The 21,150-nt window shown below is 40.2% G+C and overlaps 1 protein-coding gene across 7 annotated transcripts in view; it reads left to right on the top strand.

Moving 5' to 3' along the window:
* Positions 1-2,541: 2,541 nt before the first annotated feature.
* Positions 2,542-21,150, top strand: part of slc37a1 (solute carrier family 37 member 1) — a 30,105-nt gene continuing 11,496 nt past the window's right edge. Inside the window, exons 1-13 of one of the 7 annotated variants that reach the window (XM_067602840.1) lie at positions 2,542-2,705; positions 4,006-4,244; positions 12,343-12,424; positions 12,709-12,832; positions 13,076-13,154; positions 13,308-13,443; positions 14,302-14,378; positions 14,940-15,106; positions 16,756-16,808; positions 17,394-17,471; positions 18,059-18,097; positions 18,624-18,662; positions 20,846-20,968. In XM_067602840.1, the coding sequence (XP_067458941.1) occupies positions 4,189-4,244; positions 12,343-12,424; positions 12,709-12,832; positions 13,076-13,154; positions 13,308-13,443; positions 14,302-14,378; positions 14,940-15,106; positions 16,756-16,808; positions 17,394-17,471; positions 18,059-18,097; positions 18,624-18,662; positions 20,846-20,968 (1,053 nt within the window). In that variant the 5' untranslated portion in view covers positions 2,542-2,705; positions 4,006-4,188. The remainder of the gene's footprint in view (positions 2,706-4,005; positions 4,245-12,342; positions 12,425-12,708; positions 12,833-13,075; positions 13,155-13,307; positions 13,444-14,301; positions 14,379-14,939; positions 15,107-16,755; positions 16,809-17,393; positions 17,472-18,058; positions 18,098-18,623; positions 18,663-20,845; positions 20,969-21,150) is intronic. The other 6 variants (XM_067602841.1, XM_067602844.1, XM_067602842.1 and 3 more) reach the window with 6 other exon arrangements.

The raw sequence follows: 21,150 nt of genomic DNA, 5'->3' as shown, positions 1-21,150 counted from the left end.
CGAGTGTTGTGCCCGGAGTGTGACTGCAGCCGCGGAGGGGCGTTCCTGTAGAGCGCAGGAGCGCCCGATGCTTTGATTGGTTTGTATAACACAGGAACGCCCCCTTACAGATATGATTGGTTCATAGTGCACAGGAACGCCCACTATTATGATTGGCTCATGGGGTACAAAAACGCCTACTTGTTCCTCGTCTCTGCTTTGCAATCAGAGCCGTTTAGCATCCTGACTGTTTTTACACTTACAATGTCGCTTCACACCGCAGGGTTAACCATTATTTGTTTATAGGGAAAAAAAGGTTTTAAATGTTAAAATAAGATAATAACAGAAAAGGACTATACAAGTAGAGAAAGTTGAGCCATAAAATAATAATTAAATAAAAATAAGGAACTGATACAGTTTCCTGACATCTAAGCTTCTGACTTTTTTATATATATACATTCGTAAATATCACTTTCAGGGGTGCAAATAGAAAGATACTCTACCAACATTTCCCCACTTAATGAATGACTGTAAATTATATTTTGACTCTCTGATAAAATGTCACCATAATGTCTCAGTTTTTATTATTTTGAGATTGATGTAAAATGTTCATTTTCTTGCATTTATGTTGTTCTTATGTTGTTCTCTGTATTCAGACATGTAGAGATGATGATGTTCTCCAACTTGTTCTGTATGTTCTTTGTCAATAAAGTTGTGGAGAAAAAAAGAAAAGCTGTATCACACCTTTATTAATGATTAATTAGTACAGCCTTAGTGTCATTTCACGTCACGTCACGTGTTACATCCTAAAATGACCATCAAATCATTTAAAATAATATAAAAACATTATTAAACGAATAAATAAAGTAAAGCAGAGTTGTATGGAGGTTGTTACTCTTCGGTTCCTCGTTAAAACTTCTCTTTACTTTCTCATATTCATCTTTATAAGTCTTCATGTTCGTTATTTTACCGGCGGAGGTTTAGCTCAGTGGTTACTTCTCAACGATCCGTGTGTCTGTTCTCCTGCCTCACCGGTCCGCGGACCAGAGGTTCAAACCACGGGCGCTGCCCTCTGCTTTTTCCATCATCATCTCCTTTTATTAACCCTTCTGTGCTGAAGTCATTTTTATCAATGTGTGGCATTTTAGAGGCTTTAAAGATCAAGTCGAGAAGCTCAAACACAGTCTGTAAACTAACGATATTCACGTATAAGCTGCGTGTGTTATTGTACTGTTCAATACCTCATAATATCGAATAAATATGATCAAACTATCGTACAAACAGGCATACCGGGCTCTGAAATACGTTATAATTTCAGAATAAACTAAAACTTATTGGCACTGTATGTCGTGACCCTCAAAGCCCAGCAGATGGCGACGAAACTCACCTGGAGCCCCAATGAGACACATCTAGTATATATACAATATATACAATATATATATACAGTATATATACAATATATACAAGCAGTGCTGGAGAGTAACTAAGTACATTAATCAAGCACTGTAGTGAAATACACTTTTATGGTACTTGTATTTCCATTTGATGCTACTAAAAGTAGAGGTTTGGTCCCTCTGACTGATATATTATTATATATGACATCATTAGATTATTAATAGTGAAGCATCAGTGTTAGAGCAGCATGTTACTGTTGTAGCTGCTGGAGGTGGAGCTAGTTTACACTACTTTATATACAGTTAGCTAGTTTAGTCCAGTGGTTCCCAACCTAGGGGTCGGGCCCCTCCAAAGGGTCAGCAGATAAATCTGAGGGGTCGTGAGAAGATTGATGGGAGAGGAAAGAAGATTCAAGATTCAAGACTCAAGATTCAGTATTTAGTTTATTGTCATTTTCATGTATATTTCCATACTAAACAAAAACGAAATGTTGTTCCTCCAAGCCTACAGCATTGCAACAACAACAGAAAGGATAAATATATACTGTATATCTAAAAAAGAGGGGAAAAAAGAAAAAAGAACGAGCAGTTAGCAGCACAGTGCATTAAAGTGCATTTACAGAGAAAAGTACATGTTTCAGTTGGATGTTGACGCTCTTGCATGTCAACAAATGACCAGCACTGATGGGGATGTTATATAATCCATTTTGCTGTCCAGAGAACATCAGGCAACATGATTATTGGAACTGCCGGAACTTTTTCTCTAATCTTTGATTTTTGCTGACATATTGGATCATTTGAACATTTATTGAAATGAAAGCATGTGAGAAGTTTAGAGGGAAAAATCACTATTTGGTGGAGCTGTTAACAACTCATAAACATGTGAAATGTGACCCCGACTACACACTGCTTTTTGTAAGACGTCAAAAGCCAAAAAGGTTGGAAACCACTGGTTTCATCTTTAACAATGTGTTGTATTTTAAAAGCTTGTTATATTATCCATTGTGTCAAATCTTCATCTAAAAAGTAACTAAAGCTGTCAAATAAATGTAGTGGAGTGGAAGTATAAAGTAGCATCACATGGAAATACTCAAGTAAAGTTCAAGTACCTCTAAACTGTACTTCATTAAATGTACTTTGTTACTGACAAACACGGGCTGACGTCACAACGGCACGGAGGCGCCGTGTGTGAGTGAGTGCGCGCGTGTGCGTGTGCGTGTGTGTGTGTGTTCGAGGTGACAGTCGCTAGCTTTCACACAAGGAAGTGGAGGACATGTCGCTCAACTGAAGGCAGAAAAACACAAACAAAAACCGTCGATTCCTCCGTTAAAGGTAAGGCTCGTCAGCGGGAACCGAGAGTCCGGAGCGGCGGCCGGTCGGCGGCTGCTGGTCGGCGGCTGCTGGTCGTGTGATCCCGCCGCGGTGAGGTTTAGCTAGCTGTCGTTAGAACGAGGAGGAAGCTCGGCTGTAGCTGCGATCCAACCGCCGTATTGTTCCAGCATCAAGGGGGGGAAACGTTCAAGGTTTCTCTGCAGATAAGACATACCTCTTCTGGCTTTATCGATACATTACTGATAACTGGAGGTCATTTAAATATTGATTTCTGTTCAACTTGAGGAAAATAAGGAGAAAAACGTCGCGAAACAGTCCAAACAGTCCACATAGTTGGTAGCTCCAGATACTGTCCACGTCTGGAGGTTCAGATGCTCCTCTCAGCCTCAGCAAACACTGCAGTAGCGCTGGATGAAAATAAGGTTTTTAAAGCTTAAAGTCGCCGTCGGATCTGTTTTTTCTGGACGTGTTGTGTCGGGGTTTGTTCGGGATATTATAGAAACTTCAGCCAAATTGCTTCATAGAGCCACAGAGGAAACAAACCAGGAAGCTATTCATGTTAAAAGTCTCCTGATCAGGACTGAGATGTATAGATTTCCTGGATGTAACGTGGCTCCATGTTTTTCTACTGTAGGCAGACAGACGAGTATTCATGCAGGCCGGCTAATGTAATGTAATTTCTGGCCATGTCATGCTTGTATTCCAGTTAATCTGAGCGCCAGGTGTGTGTCAGGGGGTTCAGATAAGACGAAAAAGGCAGAGATAAGGCTTTAACTGGAATCTAACCGCATTGTAAAAATCTGGAAGAGGAAACACAAAGAGGGAAATTGATGCTAGAAAGACAGTAAATGGCAGATATCCACTTGATATGACTAACTCAGACTGTCGTGTGTTTATTCAGAGATGGGACCGGCATGCTAAATTGCCATCAGATTAATATTAATGAGTGCAGGTCTGGAAGGGGCTTAATTGATAAAACAGTTTAACCAGAATCCTCATGACTCCACATTTCCTCTGTTATTATCACTGGATTAACATGAACCCTCTACCTCTCATAGTTTAGCTTTCTGCTCTGACTTATTTTAAAATGTCAAACTTTAACATGTAAGCTTCTTTTTTACTCTGCTCTGATGGACACAGGTCAGATGTAGATTAAGCTTTGCAGCAGAAAAAAAATGTCAAATGACAAAAGAGCCTATTACACTCGGTGTGAAACCGGCACTTTATGGTAATTTTGACCTTTTCATCCCCTCACTGATAGTCTCTTTCTCTCTCCCTCCCTCTCTCGTCATCTATTCAGACTTTTCCATCCAGCGCTCGGAGTCAGACATGTGTCCTCTCGCTGCCGCTCTACCAGCAGCTTCCTGTGAGATGGAGATGAGCCGAGGCAGCACCGCCATGTCTGCGTGTTCCCCATCAGCCTGCTCAGCGTGAGCTCACAACAGCTGCCCGTCACCGTGATTGTCAATACCGGAGTGTAAACATGGCTCCTGTTCCTCCTGGGATCCGCCTGCTGGTGTCTTTTGACAGGGACCAGTGGTGAGTCAGACTGTGTGTGTGTGTGTGTGTGTGTGTGTGTGTGTGTGTGTGTGTGTCGTCTTTCCTTTGAATTTCTATTCACTCATTAATCATTCATGCTCTGGATATTTTGTAAGAGTTTTTATTTCTCAGCTGCCAATTCGTCATTAATACCAACTGCTCTGTTCGAACGTGCCAGCCGGGTCTTTCTCCTGGTATTTAAGATGTGCCAGAAATCATTTTAGTCTTTTAAATAGATTTTAATCAACCTCACAAAAGTTTCAGGCTTATTAAGCAACAACACGTAACAACATAGATGGAACACAATGAATCAACCCAGTAGAAACTGCAAAAACCTGGACAAGAACTACAAACACAAACTCTTAAAGCAATAATATCTTATTTACCTGAATATACGCGACCCTGATTATAAGGCGACCCCCCTTTTCCAACACTTGTGAAGATAAAATACACTCAGACATCAGGAGAGGCTTTAGTCTTGTTGTCATGAATTTATTTAAGAGCTGCAACAATAAGTTTCAGAAAATTAATTGCCAACTATTTTCATAATCAAATCGTTTAAGGCATTTTTACTCTGTGGTTTCTATGACAACGATGAGAGTAGTGAGAGTGAACCAAAGCAGTGAGACTGTGGGGCAATTAAATCAAAACAATGAGCTCATCTTTAACATCACAGTCATTTTTTACAGTGTTGATTAGTGCATCTATAAATGAAAAAAAGGCTTTTATAAAAACATGTTCATGTTTCTTAAAGTAAGGTATGAGAAATAGTATTGTTTTGGCCTCTGTTGTGTTAGCTTTTTGCCCACTTGACAGTTACATTTGTTGGGTTAAAATGAAATCCAGCTTCCTACACAGTATTTTTTATTTGAACACAGCCGATTCTCCTGTGGGCTTGTGTGACGGTGCCACACATGATCAAAATTCACATGTAAACAAAGCGAGCGGCTGCTGCATGTTTACTCTGACAGTGTTAGTCCGTCTGTGTTTGCACAGCGCAGCATCAGTCTCTCCCTACGTGTAGATATCTGATCCTCTTCCTGTACGTCAACCATCCGCTTCATTTATCAGCGTACAAGGCGGAGTAAGTACAACAGTCTACATGCGCCTGTGTCACTGAGTTCCTGCATCCGTGTCATAGCAGTTTGAAATACCTGAACCTTTGTAGGAACCAGATGTTCAGGTTCTCCATGACAGATAGAGTTTCACTGACCTGCGGCTGCGCTGTCATGTCAGACATTCCTGGTTTTTATTTACATTTTAATCACTGGTTTCCCAATCTGGAAAGATCCACACAGAGTAGAATAAATGTCACCACCTGGATGTATCAACATAAGAAGCAAGCAGTAAGAGTATATATGAGACTAAGCACACAGAGCACTGCCAGTAAAACTAACATACCTTTGACTGTAGACATCATAATACATGACACGACACTCTTTAGATAACACAGAGAGCAGGAAACGATGAGGACGGGTCAGCCGGGCTGTTTGTTCTCCCTACCAGATGTTGGCTGTGATGTACAGTTTAGTTTGGTCGTTTTCACACAGAAACTGCACAGTGTAGTCAAAGAGTACGTCCACACTAACAGCATTTCCAAGATTGTTTCCAGATTTGGTGAATCTTAAGACGCCAGCTTGGTGTTTCAGTGTGTGCGGAGTAAACAGAGCTCTGAATGAAGTGAGCTGGCTGTGATCACTCATTGTAAATGTTAGTTTAGCTGAATATGCTAATAGAATAATGATTAGCAGCGCAGCAGCTCGGGACTGACTGCTGGTTGTGATAGTAGGTAAATCACTATTTTGTACTTGTTCTGTTGTCTGACAACAGAAACAGAAAAATATGTAAATGAGAAGTATATTGTGAATTTGGCTGCATTAAAACACTTTAAAGGGTGATTTCAGAGAGCAGGAGGAGAGTGAACAGAGGCTGAACAAGCTGACACTCTGCACAGTAACCAGCCGTTTTATGCTGTTTTATATTCTTCAAACCTTTCACCGACCGTCATCTGTTTAAACTTTTGTGACTCGTTCACTCCTTGATGTCAAATAAGAGTTGTCGCAGTCATGTGAGATGTTGCATTGCAGTCACATAAGAGTCATCAGATTCACATAAATTAGAGGAGACGAGGCTGATGGTGTTTTATAAATGTCTCAATGACACGTCTTCATGACTTCACTGCTCATTTGGGCTCCTGACTGTTGAAAAGTAGTGAACCCTTTAATCCTTTAAGGTGGAATTTTATTCTGTTAGATTTCAAACCACCATCGATGTGTCGACAGAGACGTGATGTAGAAACTGAGACAGTGGAGTAACATCGTAAAATGACACATATGGAGCGAGACAAGAGGGAGAATTACAAGTGAAGAGACGTTTTTTTACTAATTCCCTGTTATTATTGGGATTTGTCTGTACATGATGGAAGTCTCTCGGTATTTTTTTTTCCACCATAAAATTATGCCTCTGTCTATCGGGGGGAAAAAAGGAAATTCTCTTACATTTCTTTCATTTCACAACATCCTCGACTGACATTTAGATAAAATGACATTTTTACCAACTTAGACAGAAAATTAATCTGCAACTCTTTTGATTATCAAACAATAATGTTTGTAATTTTTTAAGCAAAAATGCCAGAAATGAGCAAATCAGCTTCTCAGAAGTGGAGATGTATTGCTTATCTTTGCCATTTATTATAATAAACTGATTATATTTGAGTTTTGGACTGTTGTTCAGACGTCACCTTTGACTCTCTGCAGTTATAACAGGCCTTTTTCACTGTTTCCTGACATTTAATCAAGAAAATAATTAGCAAATAATTCTTAGTTGCAGCTCTACATAACACTGGAAACTTGTCCAGGTGAAGTTTATGGTATCAGCAGAAGATAAATTTCACCTTCAGCGAGACGTGTGCAGGCTGCAGAGATACCCGCGACATATACAGCAGACTGAAATCAGACACACAAAATATTTCATTTGGCTTCGGTTCCCTGTGCATGACAAAGCGCTACTCTATGTAAGCTCCCCGGAGCACATACAGTATCCATTATAGAAATAGGAGCTGGTGTCACAGAGCCGGCCGCGTCGGGATATTGAATGGTGCCTCTATGTGCAGGATGCTTCTGTGGATTAGTGTGCTCGCCTGGGAAACCATCCGTGAGTGTGCAGATCTGAATCCTGCTAAGCGTTCACATTTTTTAAGATCTTATTTCTTATCTTGGGAAGGGTTTTAGATGCTCGACATGTCTAATTAAAAATGGGAAATCCTTCACTGTTGTTTCTGCAGACGCCTTTTCCACCTGAGACTATTCTGCTCATACAGCTGCAGGATTATTTCCAATTTTACCTTTTCTGTTTTGTCACTTTAATCATTTACTGCACACTCATGATGAATTTATTAAAGGTGCAGTGTGTAGAATTTAGTGGCATCTAGAAGAACAGACTTTGCAGAAATTGAATATAATATTCATAAGTATGTTTTAATTAGTGTATATTTACCTGATAAAAAGAATTGTTGTGTTTCGTTAGCTTAGAATGAGCCTTTATATCTACATAGGGAGCAGGTCCTCTTCAACAGAGCCCGCCATGTTTCTACAGTAGCCCAGAACGGACAAACTTAACACTGGCTCTAGTGAGGGCCTTTCGCATTTTTTGCGAGTTTCCCGGCCGCTGTAGGTTCTCCTATATGCGTGGAAGGGGAAGGAGAGGGGAGGGGTAGTCGGTTTGTTGTGATCTGCAGCCTCGCTGTTAGATGCCACTAAATCCTACAGACTGGTCCTTTAAAATAGCTTCGTTTCGGTCAAGTGACCTTCATCAGGCATTTCACGCAGCAAACCACAACAAGTCTGTATATACAGTACCAGTCCAAAGTTTGGACACACCTGTGTGCAGTAAAAGTTCACCTGAGAAGGAGAAAATACATAAACTATACAATATCTCCTTAATAAGAGAAGTAAATAAAGTAAATAACAAACAAATGTCAAAAACCTAATCAAAAGTACAAAACAAATGTTACACTGAAAAATACCAAACAATGAAGTATTTCACTAAACTCCACCCAATATACTTAAAGACCTTTATTCTTATAACAATCATAATATTAATAAAAAGGTCAGAATCCACAAAAAATACTATCAACTGTAACAACTGGGAGCCTCAACATCTATACAAGAAACAATGACTCTCACACTGAGAATAAGCAGGTCAAGAGTACAGTCACAGTCTCGATACAAAGCAAGAGTAGAAAAAACAGAAATAGAAACAAAAATCTCTATATTTTGTATTTAAGGCTTACTTACTACTAACACAAATGTTTGGAGTATTGACCCTGATGAAACAGAAAGACAATAACTCCATGGTCTTAATTTCCAGCTCAGATTTGACCCTGATCACATGCCGTAGTTTGTCCTGCTGGTGTTTCTTGCATCCATTTATCTAATCAAAACACATAAAATCAGGACCATAAACCGTTTCATCTGTTGAGACATCAGCTACGTTATTTAGACTGTAGACCGTATTTGTTTACAGCCGTCTATCATGATGATCTGTGAGTGTCTGACAGGGCAGGAGGTGCAGTCACAACGCTGCTAATCGTTTTATTGTCTGGAAGATCAAAGAGCAGATTTGTTTGTCTGTGTCATCTCTAAGCAACAAATTTAACATCATACCAAATAAATCCACCAATTCATTCACTACATGGACATTAAATGATAAGGCAGCGACTTTCTATGTTTTTCTTACTGTCAACAAATCTCATGTTTGGATCCAAACCAACAATGAAGTCTGACATCTTATTCCTCTGTGCTGTAGACCTCCGTTGTTGTCCAAAAACTATTAAAAACACATCACACTGCTGCACTGGGTGACATGTTCCGTCATTATGAAGAGTTTGGTCACGTTAGTTTGTTTAGAAACGGCTCCAAAGTGCAAAAACAGCGATTAGATTATAACTCACAGGAGAGTAGTTCCTTGTAAGGCAGACTTTGTGATGAAAATTTATAATGTAGTTCAAAGTCAAGGAGTGATATGAGTGATATGTAGCACAACAAGCTAGCAAAGCTGTAAACAGAACCGCGTTCCTGCACATGCTCAGTTCGCCTCTGCCTTACACAGAACTACTCTCCTGTGAGTTACAATCTTATCACTGTTATTCGTCTTTTGAGCCGTTTCTAAACAAAGTACAGTGATCGCTCTCATTGAGGTGTGTTTAATAGTTTTTGTTTTCTCCCAGTGTGACGATGAACTTACTGGTTTCACTATAGGCAGATTCCTACTGACCACCAGGGAAATAAAATCAATGAATCAAAGGGTAGAAACAAATTTTGGTATCCTCTTGTGGAGCCGACATGAAAACTATTTTTGTTCAGTAAATTTCTGCTGTCAGTTTGTCCTCTCGGCTCCTCAGAAGCAGCGAGACGGCTCCAAAGAGCAAAAACAGTAATTAGATTGTAACTCACAGGAGAGTAGTTCTGTGTGGCAGAACGCTACTGAGCATGTGCAGGAACGCGGTTCTGTTTACAGCTTTGCTAGCTTGTTGTGCTACATATCACAACTCTGGACTTTGTACTGAAGTTATTTGAGGAAATTTATAATGTAGCACAAAGTGAAGAGGTTGCGATATGTAGCACAACAAGCTAGTGAAGCTGTAAACAGAACCGCGTTCCTGCACATGCTCAGTGGCGTCTGCCTTACACAGAACTACTCTCCAGAGAGTTACAATCTTATCACTGTTATTAGTCTTTTGAGCCGTTTCTAAACAAGCTACGGTGATCGCTCTCGCCATGATGAAGGAACATGTCACCCAGTGCAGCGGTGTGGCTCACTGATGTGTTTTTAATAGTGTTTCTCCCAGTGTGACGATGAGCTTACTGGTTTCACTACAGACAGATTCCTATTGCCCACTGGGGGGGGAAGTAAAAACTATTGTCAGTCAGTCTGGTGAGAGTTTGACCTGTTACAGCTTGTGATTTTAAAAATTGCATGAAGTCAAATTTTGATTTTGATATAAAAACACCTGTCAGCCAATCAGAAATGAGTATTCTCTGTGGTCATGGCATAAAATGTTAATAATGCCTTATAATTAACTCATAATGGTGTTTATTCGTCCAGATTTCATTGTATGTCATGAACTTTACTTTCTTATCAGAGCAGTGAAAATGTCTCTTAAATAAAACAAGCATCAGAGTGCAGTATCGCTAAGCTGTGAGTTGTATATATCTCAGTCAATCATGTGCAGCTTTAGCCTACAGTATGGTGTCTGCTACACTTTACAGCTGTCCGGCTGTTGTTTTAGTTCAGCCCGCTATCCTCAGGACACACAGGAACATGCTCACAGCATGCCGTCCAGCTGTTGCATAAGAAGGAATCCAGATGTTCCTCTCAAACTGCCCCTCGGGTTTATCTCCAGCGTCTGCTGCAGGGCCTCAAAAACCAGCCTCATGCTTCCACTGCAGGGCAGATTCACTCTCCAACCACCTGATGATTACTGTCAAACATTACTTATTACTCCCTAAAGCATCTTCAGGATAAGATGAGCAGAAAACCCTCTTAAAGCTTAAGAAGTTTTTCCCGAAAGCATCTTAACTGAAGTTGATTTAGTTGATTTTAGATTAACGATGTGACTCTTCAACACTCGCAGGAGGCTGAGAGCATCGCAAGAAGCTGTTTTCATTGATGTTTGATGTTTAATGAGTGATGTGGATCTTTAAATCAGGAAGTAAAACTAAACCAACATACACACAAATATATTCAATTCATCATCTCTCTCTTCTCTCATATCTTCATCTCTTTCCTATCGGTGTATTTTCAGGTTCTGAATCTTCTCTCTGTGTATATTGTTTGTCTCATGCAAACATACAGACAGTCAAAATACAAATGATGACACAATGACACATATTTATGATGTACATGATATTTATTTATGATAACTTGCAGGAACAGCCACTGCTTCATCTTAGTTTGAGTATCGTCTTCCTCCAGCAGCAGATAAATCAATCAAAGTTTACTTTCTTAACCTGACTTCCACCCAGAAACCTGAATTATAAAGACTGCAGACTGTTAACTTTGTTTTCATGCTGAAAACTGAATTTCAAGTATCAAACATTTATTTGTGCAGTTTTACAACATTTACACTTTGTGATGTGCGCTCGCTGTTCAGTACAGCTTTGAATTGAAGAGCAAACTCTTCTAATATCGATCGTTATCATTATCAATAGCTCCTCGTTACCGCTGAACACACACAAATCAATGCGGCAAATAAACCTGCAGATTTGTGCAACTCAAAAAATCCCAACACTGACTATATCTTAATAAAACCACAGCACGGAGATGAATGCAAACACGAGCGAAAGATTAAGCAAACAGAATTAATCTGATTTTTAAGTACACATTCATGTTGGATGATGAAACAAGATTCAGAGACTTTATTCAGGTCACATTATGTGATGAAATTCTCTGCATTGCTGCTTAAGTATTTTCAAAAGGAGATATAAAATAATATCTGGAAAGGTTTAAGAAGCAGAAGCAGAATAAAATGATGAATGATCAGAGAACACAGACGGCTGGCGGAGCTGCAGACTTCCTGACTTTGACCCGACCGCTCTGTAATCCAGCAGGATGTTTCATGTTAACATGTTAAATAGCTTGTTCCTTGTGTGTAAATATTTCGCAACTCTTCCCAGTCGTCTGACGTATAGAGTACATCGGACTCATTCTGGCTGTTCATTACATGGGCTTTATGTATTTGCTTATTACGTAATAGATACTGTAATAGACCTGGGAAAGGTACAACTTGAGCCACACACCTTTGTGTATCTGTTAATGTCACAGAAATATTGCCCAATACAATCCCCTCTCTGCTCTCTTAAACGGCTGTAGATTGTGTCGGTTATGTGAAGTATGTGTGTTTTTCTCTGTAAAACATCTACTTTCAACTCATAGTTTTGTGTTAATGTAGTTAAAGCTTCGTCCTCATCCCGGCTGTCTCAAACTGAAATAAAACAGGTTCAGGGGTTCAGGGGTTCAGAGGTTCAGGGGTTCAGAGGTTCAGATGGGGTGTCTGGATTTGTTCTCAGTGCTGCCCTCTTGTGTTTCCTCTCTGCAGGTACCGAGCTCTCACCTTCATCCTCACCTTCCTGCTCTACACCAGCTTCCACCTCTCCAGGAAACCCATTAGCATCGTCAAGGTAACACGTTAGCATAGTACAGCGGTTTTCAAAGTCACACAAAACACCCTCCATCTCAGTGATCTGTCATCTGTGGGCTACAAGTGTTGTTAAATATGTGTTTATGACATCAAACGACTTCCCTACTCTTTTTATTTTACATAAATCAGTTAAACTTGTATTTATAAAGGAAACTTATGTTTAGACAGAACCTTTACATCTTTCTTCACCTGACAGTCTGTTCCTGTCACTCATGTTGTGTTTTCTGGTTACCTGAATGGTGCGCTGGTTGTTTGTGTTGACAGAGCGAGCTCCATAAGAACTGCTCGTCTGTCAGCGAGTTGGCCACTAATCCGTCCAGCAGCAGCAGCCAGCAGCCGTCGCTGCAGTCGCTCCACGCAGACATGGACTGTAGCTGGAAGCCTTTCGGTTGGTATCTGCTTGACTCTTGACATTATAGGTGTTTTGTTTTGGGGGGTCAGAGTTAGAGGTTTGAGGGTTCAGGAAACACTGAAGCTGTCTTAGTGTTGTTGAGTCGACATGATGCTAGAAATGATACTTGAAACCTGCTTGTTTTCTGTGGCTTTGGTCAGGGAAGAACATGGCAGCATGAAGGCCAATAAACACAGCTGAGGATGAGCTAAACTATAAAACTCTTCTTTGTATCGTCAGATAAAAGTAACTACAAACAGCTGCTGGGAGCCATGGACTACTCCTTCCTCTGTGCCTACGCAGTGGGGATGTACCTCAGGTGAGATGAAGGGAAGAGGAACAGCATAAATACTTAAGTACAATAAACAAAGACACAAAGTTAAAGATTGCATGCTGGGAGATATTTAACAACCTCGTTGATGGCAGGAAGTTGTTGTGGTTAATGTGATGTCACTACTGTGCACCTGTGCAGCGGCATCATCGGGGAGCGGCTGCCCATCCGACTGTACCTGACGGTGGGCATGTTGACCAGCGGCCTGTTCACCTGCCTGTTTGGACTGGGCTACATCTACAACATCCACAACCTGGGCTTCTATATATTTGTCCAGGTGAGACGCATCATGATGTTTTTCAAGAGTAAGACGTTAAAGCACAGTCGGTATATTATGATGTATGTGGCGAGGTGTGACGTCACCCGTTTGGAGCCAGGACCTTCCAAATAAGGAGTGCGGGATGTCGCCTTTCACGCTCTGGAAACACGCCCCGCTACCTCGGGCTGCACACTTAGACTAACATTAGCTGCTTTAGCTAAATTGTGCTAACAGAGCAGGTATCATAACCAAGTAATTTAACTTATTAAACTTAAATCGTATAAGACAGCTGAGGAGAGCAGCAGGTGAGCCAACTGTCAATCACAGCTGTCAATCAACACCCACACAGCAGATATCAAAGCTGCTATCAGTCTTCAGATCTTATTAACAGAGCAATAATACAGCACACGTATCAGAGGGCCTGAATTTATAGATTGAGACCAGAATGACTCACTGAAAACAATGATTGACTCAGTATTTCTGGAGAGAAGTTGGAGCATCTAGAGGTTCTCGATGGCATTTTTGTTATAAGTAAAATTCTCTGTATATCTCTGTTTAGGGCAGAGGGTCAACTAGCTATTGTAACCTTGCTGGAGCTGGCAGGATAAAATATCTTTAAACTATATAACTACATAAGGAGCTGAATAATGTGGACGTTGTACCGGATCTGGGAAATGTAATTAAGCTAGTAACGTACTCTCCAACACTGCAAATAATCTGCAGTTTCTATGGACGAATGCTCAACAAAACACACATGTTGATTATTCTGGATCAGATTATTGCCTGCAGCGCTTTCGTACTACAGTACGTTATGTGCTACTGTTTCTAACACATCGCTGTAAAATAAAACCTCCTCATTCATCCTTTTTGTTCCAGGTGGCCAACGGCTTGGTCCAAACCACTGGCTGGCCCAGTGTGGTGACCTGCATTGGCAACTGGTTTGGAAAGGGAAGGTAAGATCTGATCAGAGTAACAGAGAAGTAATCAATCTCTCTCTCTGTCTAACTTTGAATACTGTGTCTTAAGACTAATCCTGCACAGTAAACCTTTAAGAAAACATGGTGTTAACAGAGTTGCTGTAGTGTTGGTGCCTGTATTCAAATATCTGTAAAGCCTCTAATAGCAGGTTTCAATCTTGTGCTTTTACATTTGCCTTTACAAATATAGATTTAATATCTACATACAGCTGTAAGTTCCTCACCAGTTCTCTGTAGCCTGAGCTTTAAGCCTCAGCTGTACTTCAGTTTTTGTAGTTTTCATTTTGTGAAGGGGCTGCAGGTGAAATATACTGAGTTTGTGTTAAGTTGGTCAATGTGTGGACTGTCACATGATGTCTGGACCCACTGATCTACAGCATTTCAATTAGCAGAGGTGTGTTTCTCTGTTGTAAGCCTGTTTAAACCAGTGAAACAGCTGGATTTTACCAGAAAAAAAACCTTTGAGAGGAATGAAATGATTTAAATTAGCTCGCAGGAAGACGTTGACTCACCCTGACGTGTGTGTGTCGCTGCCAGGCGTGGACTCATCATGGGGCTGTGGAACTCTCACACCTCAGTGGGAAACATCCTGGGCTCTCTGATCGCCGGCTACTGGGTCTCCTCCAACTGGGGCCTGTCCTTCATCGTACCGGGGCTCATTATCGCGGCCATGGGCGTCGTCTGCTTCCTGTTCCTCATTGAGCGTGAGTACAGCTTCACGGGACACTACACTGGTGTTGTGTGTGTGCAGGATTTAACTGCTTATACAGTTCTTCCTCCGTTCAGTGAGTCTCTACTAATAGTGGTATAATGGTTTGTACAAGGACAAAAATACATCTAGTTCTGAGGCCGTGTCCATAATAATATGTTTTCCTTTTAAAACGCTATGCTACGATACTTTTTGCTACGTTTACGCCTAGCGTCCACATTATTCTGGCGTTTTCAAAGCCCTAAAACAGAGACTTTTGAAAACTCTGCTGACCCTGTTTGAGTTTGAAAACAGTTACGTTTTAGTCTCGATGGGCGGAAACAGAGACTTTTTTCAATTCAATTTTATTTATTTGGGGCCAAATCATAACAAAAGTTATCTCAGGGCAGTTTTAATTTACAGAGACACAACAATTCCTCCATGAGCAGCACTTGATGACAGCGGCAAGTGCTTTAGAAAACGATGACGCAGGTCCGGTTCTACTGTGGTGCATTGCACCCTCAGTTTAATATTTTGCACCCTCAGTTTAATATTTTGCACCATCAGTTTAATATTTTGCACCATCAGTTTAATATTTTGCACCCTCAGTTTAATATTTTGCACCATCAGTTGAAATTTGAATAATAAATGCCAGACGCAGCGTGGTAGGTCTTAGACGTACAAACTGTGCAGATGTCTCCATGCACACCTGCTGTTTTGGTTCATGTATGTGCCGCAGTGCAACGTGCAAAAGTGCTGAGTGAAGGTGAATATAGATCAGTGGGTGTGATGATTTAATAAATACTCTCTCAGCCAGTCACATCGCTGCTCTCAGAGCTGTGAAACAGCTGAGCCAATCACAGTTAGACGTGATAACGACAGCTGAACAAACAGAAAGCTTTTCCTCAGGAAATGTCAACGCATCACGACATGAACACACATCACCACGAATCTGCAGCCAACGACTGATGGAGTAGTTTGTTTTCATCAGTTAGTTATTATAATAATGAGAGAAATACAAAAATAAGGAAATTGATTTTCTAACACTAGTAATTAATGTTACACAACAGCGTTTGCACTGCAGTGTGCTTCAAGAATAAAACATGAGAAGCTACTTTTGCTAAGAAGAAAGTTGGAAAAGAGGCTGATGAGCAGAATATGAAGTTATAACCGAGCAGTGTGATGTGTGTAGAGGTGTGTGTGTGGTTATACTGTAGCAGCCAGGTGGCATCAGGTGATTTAATGAAGGTAAACAGTGAACGGTTGTGTGTAACGGCGCTGCGCTCTGACGCGACACTTCTCAGAGGCTGCAGGTTCATCAACATATCAGTCCTGCTGCTTCAGATGCTGCAGAGATTTAATGAACTGAAGGAGAAGCTTTTCATACAGTATAAACAGCTGATATTGCACGCACATGCCCAGTGTGCATGAATGATCATGTGATGTGCACTTTAAGGCATGTTGGTATAGATGGAGATTTATTCTGAAACTTTAACGTTTGTGTGGACGGAGGTCGTTTTCGTTGTAGCCTGAGAGGAAGGAGTCGGCTAAGACAGGCTGCTCTTTGTGACTGTTTCCTGTGTTTCCTGGAGCTCTGAACAAAGGAAGCAACTGTTAATGGAAGATTATTATATTTAACCTCATGGTTTATTGTTTTCCCTCCAGATCCAAATGACCTGAAAAGTGTTTATGCTCAAAATGCTTCTCCAGGCAAGAGTGTGAGTACAGAGTCTCAATCTCCTTCTTTGTCCATGTTTTCCACATTATATCCATATATACAGTCTGTTTATCCTTTTAACTATCTGTTAAATACTGTATATACTGACAGATAATACTCTATGTGTCACTGTCTTCTCTATAAACACCCCTCATTATATACACATATACACTATTATATACACATTATATACACTAATATTTAGTGTAAATGCAGCATGTGAGCAGCGGTGAGGTGTGTGGAGGTGGGATTACATCAAGGATCAGCTCACACACACACACACACACACACACACACACACACACACACACACACACACCGGGGAGGAGGGATAATAGTAACTGACAGTAGTTCATCTTCACCATGTACCAAGGACACAAAGCATCACATCAGTACACGTCATCTACATGTGATTGTTCACAAATGAGATCCATTCATTTAATGTGTCCAGATAGTTTTATGGGATTTGTTGACAATAAGAGAAATATAGAATAACTTTGACACTTATCCTTTAATGTCTGTTAAAAGTAACTTGAACATGTGTGGATTATAATGTGTTTTTTTTTTTTTTTTTGGTCTCTTTAAGCAGGTTCCAGCTAAGAGTTGGAACGGAGTGAACGGACACACTGAGGTGTATCTGCAGTACAAAGACAACAAGCCTCAGGTGTGTGTCTGCTGCATGTAGATGTACACACGACTTCAAAGCCCCTGAAAACTTTATAACATGAAATATTCACAAACAAATGAACAGAAATCAAAGTTATTAAAAGAAAACTTTGTTAGATATAATTTATTTTAGGGTTTAACTTCCAAAAGCAAAGGCTAATAATAAAGGTGTTTGTGAGTGTGGTTTGATCAGACTTGACTGAAATGACTGATATATAGATGTATGTGACATAACTTTTTTCTTCTAGTAATAAGCTTATTAACAGAATGTTTTCAGGGACTTTAAAGGAAAAAATCCATCCACAAAGACTTTTATAAATGTTAAAGTTGCACCTCTTGTTTTCTTGTGGTGTATTAATGTTCCCACAGACAGTTAAAAAGTTGTTAAAATATAATTATTATATGATAGCAAAATATTTAAAGGATCTAAAATATGACCAGTAAATATTTCATTAAACATTTTCAGTAGAAATAAACTCCAGCTGCAAAAATAACTGTGTACATTAATGAACAACAGTGTGAGTGGATTTTCAAGCCCGACGCTGTAATAAATTCCTCTTTAACGTGTCATTTTTATCCATTCAGGTTTACAACAATTACAACGATAATGTTCAAAACCGCAAGGTCAGTTCCTTCAGTGCTTCCAGGTCTCTCATGGTGGATCAATTCAATTTTAATCAATTTTAAAAACACAGAATATCTGCGTAAAATATCACCTGTCAGCAGCTTTATCTCTAAAGCACCAGTGTCGGTGTTTAATACCTGTATTTATTGATGAGCAGGTTCAATCGAACGTTGTGTCAGATCAATGACAACAGTCCTGCTGTGTTCGGGTATATTGACGATCACAGAGAGTTTCTTAACAGCTACACAGTCTCTCACTCAACACAAAAGCTCAGTTTTCCCCCATAACCCTGGAAATCATCTTGGAAAAAAGCTCCTTTTTTGGGGTGTAAAAGTTAAAGTTGCACCTCTTGTTTTCTTGTGATGTATTAATGTTCCCACATATAGTTAAGAAGTTGTTAAAACATAATTATTATATGATAGCACATTATTTAAAGGATCTAAAATATGACCAGTAAAAATACAACACCACACTCCAGCCATATTAACAAAGTTCCTCTTTAACGTGTCATTCTTATCCATTCAGGTTTACTACTGTTACGACGATAATGTTCAAAACCGTAAGGTCAGTTCCTTCAGTGCTTCGGGGTCTCTCGTGGTGGATTCAGCAGCGGTCGGGGTGTCAGGTTTCAGGTTTCGGGGGGATGCTTGGTGAACAGAATCATTCTTAGGCTGAATCTAAATGTCCAACCTCTGGACCTGAAGGGAAACTTAAGCCACTTTCTGCATTAAAGTTTGTTTCCAGGTGTTGGGGAGTAAAATACTGACGACCTGACACACAGTGAGTCTGAGTGTCGCGTTACTAAGAGACGATCTAGTTGGAGAAAAAACTCCATTGATGATTGTTTGGACTAGTTTATTTAAAAGTGTGAAGTCCTTAATAACAAACCGTCTCCTAGAAATGACATTTAACTGGATTTGGCAGTTATGTTTTGAGGATAATTGTAATTGCTGCCTGTATTATTGTCACTGACAGTGTTTTTTCTAGTGTAGGAGCTGCTGCATATATTATAAAATGTGTCTGTAGTACAGGACTTTCCACATGTGAAATCTAGTAAATTGCTTCATGTGATGATGAAGCTGAAGAGTTTAAAACAGAAACCTCTGTAGCTCCTCATCTGTGCTGGATGCTAGCAGCTCCAGGCTACATTAGCCGCTACTAGCATAACACACCACAGTCTTCCAACCAACTGTCAGAGGTTGTGTTGCATTATGGGTAATGTAGGCGCCAGGTTGTGACAAGGATAAAATTGTGCAGAATAAAAACGTTGATATCTCGGGTTCTGCTGCATCGATTTTGATCCTTTTTTAAAACTTTCCATCCTGAGTGACAGAGTGAAATGATAAATCTGTGGAGGAGTGACTTTGATCATACATACTATGACATGCTCACTGTTAAGTTTGCGAGTGTGCGATGACTCCAGAAGTTTGCAGACTTGGTGAATTGTGATTTTCAGCTCTCGAGCGTCAGCAAGTTCAGGAAAGTCCAGACATTCTGATTCAGCCTTGGTTTCTTCAACCTTCTTGGATTAATAGTTGGGTTGGGTTTATTACATGCAGTTTTATCTTTCAGTCACTTGATGTATTTGCTCTACATGGTAAACCCTGCCCATCTATCACCCCAAACAGGTTCTGAATTCAAGTTCTAATCCTTAAAGTTTTCATTAAATTAAACCCAGTTTTTAATGATATCTATGCTTGTCAGCACTGATTATTTATACTCCAGTTGCTCTTCTGTTATATTTCTGACAAAGAGTGTTTGTTGTAGTGTTAAAGGACAGTTCACAGTTTTTCTAGTCTGTTTTAAACCAACAGGTGTCCATATGAACAGTGAAAGAGGTTTTCCTCGCTGTAATCATTCCTCCTGTTCATACTGGATATTAAAAGATCCTTCAAATGTGCTTTCAATGGAAGTGATGGAGGCTAAAATCCACAGTGTGTCCACACAGTCATTTAAAAGTCTGTGTGAAGCTTCTATTCAGCTTCAGCAGTCTGAGTTAGTCATATCAAGTGGATATCTGACACATTTACAGTCTTTTTAGCATCAAATTCCCTCTTTGTGTTTCCTCGGACAGTGTTTCCCTGTTGAGCTGCAGGTGGAAGTATAGTAACAAAAAGAGGAACTTTGGCACTAAAAAGACTGTAACGTTGAAAGATATCTACTTGATTTGACTCATTTGGACGCTGAAGCTTCATATTAGCTTCAGATAAACTTTTAAACACATTTTTGCACAGAAGGACTGTGGATTTAATCCTCCATCACTTCTATTGTAAGTGGATCTTCTAATGGTCAGTATGAACAGGAGGGATGATTACAGCAAGAAAACGACTGTTGTTCTACGACATACTTGTGAAAATTGTGAATCGGTCCTTTAAACTACACTAACGTCACCAAATCAACCAGGACTGAAATCTTAAGGATTATAACTTTTAATGTTGGAAAATGATGTTTGACACAAGTTTGTGTTGAAGAATAACATGTTTTCTCCTGGAATGAAGGCGGGTGTTGTGATTGTTTATACAAAGGATGAAATCATCAAAAAATTCTAATCACAGTTTGACTGAATAACTTTGGTTCCTTTCTTTCAATTATCGTGACGCTTTCAGTGATGTTTCTCTTCAGATTAAAAATCACTAAAACATCACAAAAACACTCATCGTTACTCTGATTGATTGGCTCTCGGCTTCCCTTCGTTCTTCCTCCATCACTGTAACAGCTGATCATCCACCTGCTCGTCTCTCCTTCAGAGTTACGACACCGAGCTGTTGTTGCCGCGGGATACCGTCCGTGTCCCCGTGCAGCCCGTCGTGGTGGTGAAGAACGAATCAGAGCCGTCCGCCATCAGCTTCATGGGAGCCCTACGCATACCGGTCAGTTACACTCACACACTCACACACCCACACACACTCACTCACACACACTCACACACTCACACTCACACACACACACACTCACACACACACACACTCACACACACTCACATACACACACACAAACACTCGCACATTCACACACTCACACTCACACACTCACACACTCACACACACTCACA

The sequence above is a fragment of the Thunnus thynnus genome, chromosome 11 (genome assembly GCF_963924715.1).
Source record: "Thunnus thynnus chromosome 11, fThuThy2.1, whole genome shotgun sequence".
Classification (NCBI taxonomy): Eukaryota; Metazoa; Chordata; class Actinopteri; order Scombriformes; family Scombridae; genus Thunnus; species Thunnus thynnus.
The sequence above is the reverse complement of the archived record's forward strand: the minus strand, read 5'-3'. Positions and strand labels throughout refer to the sequence as shown.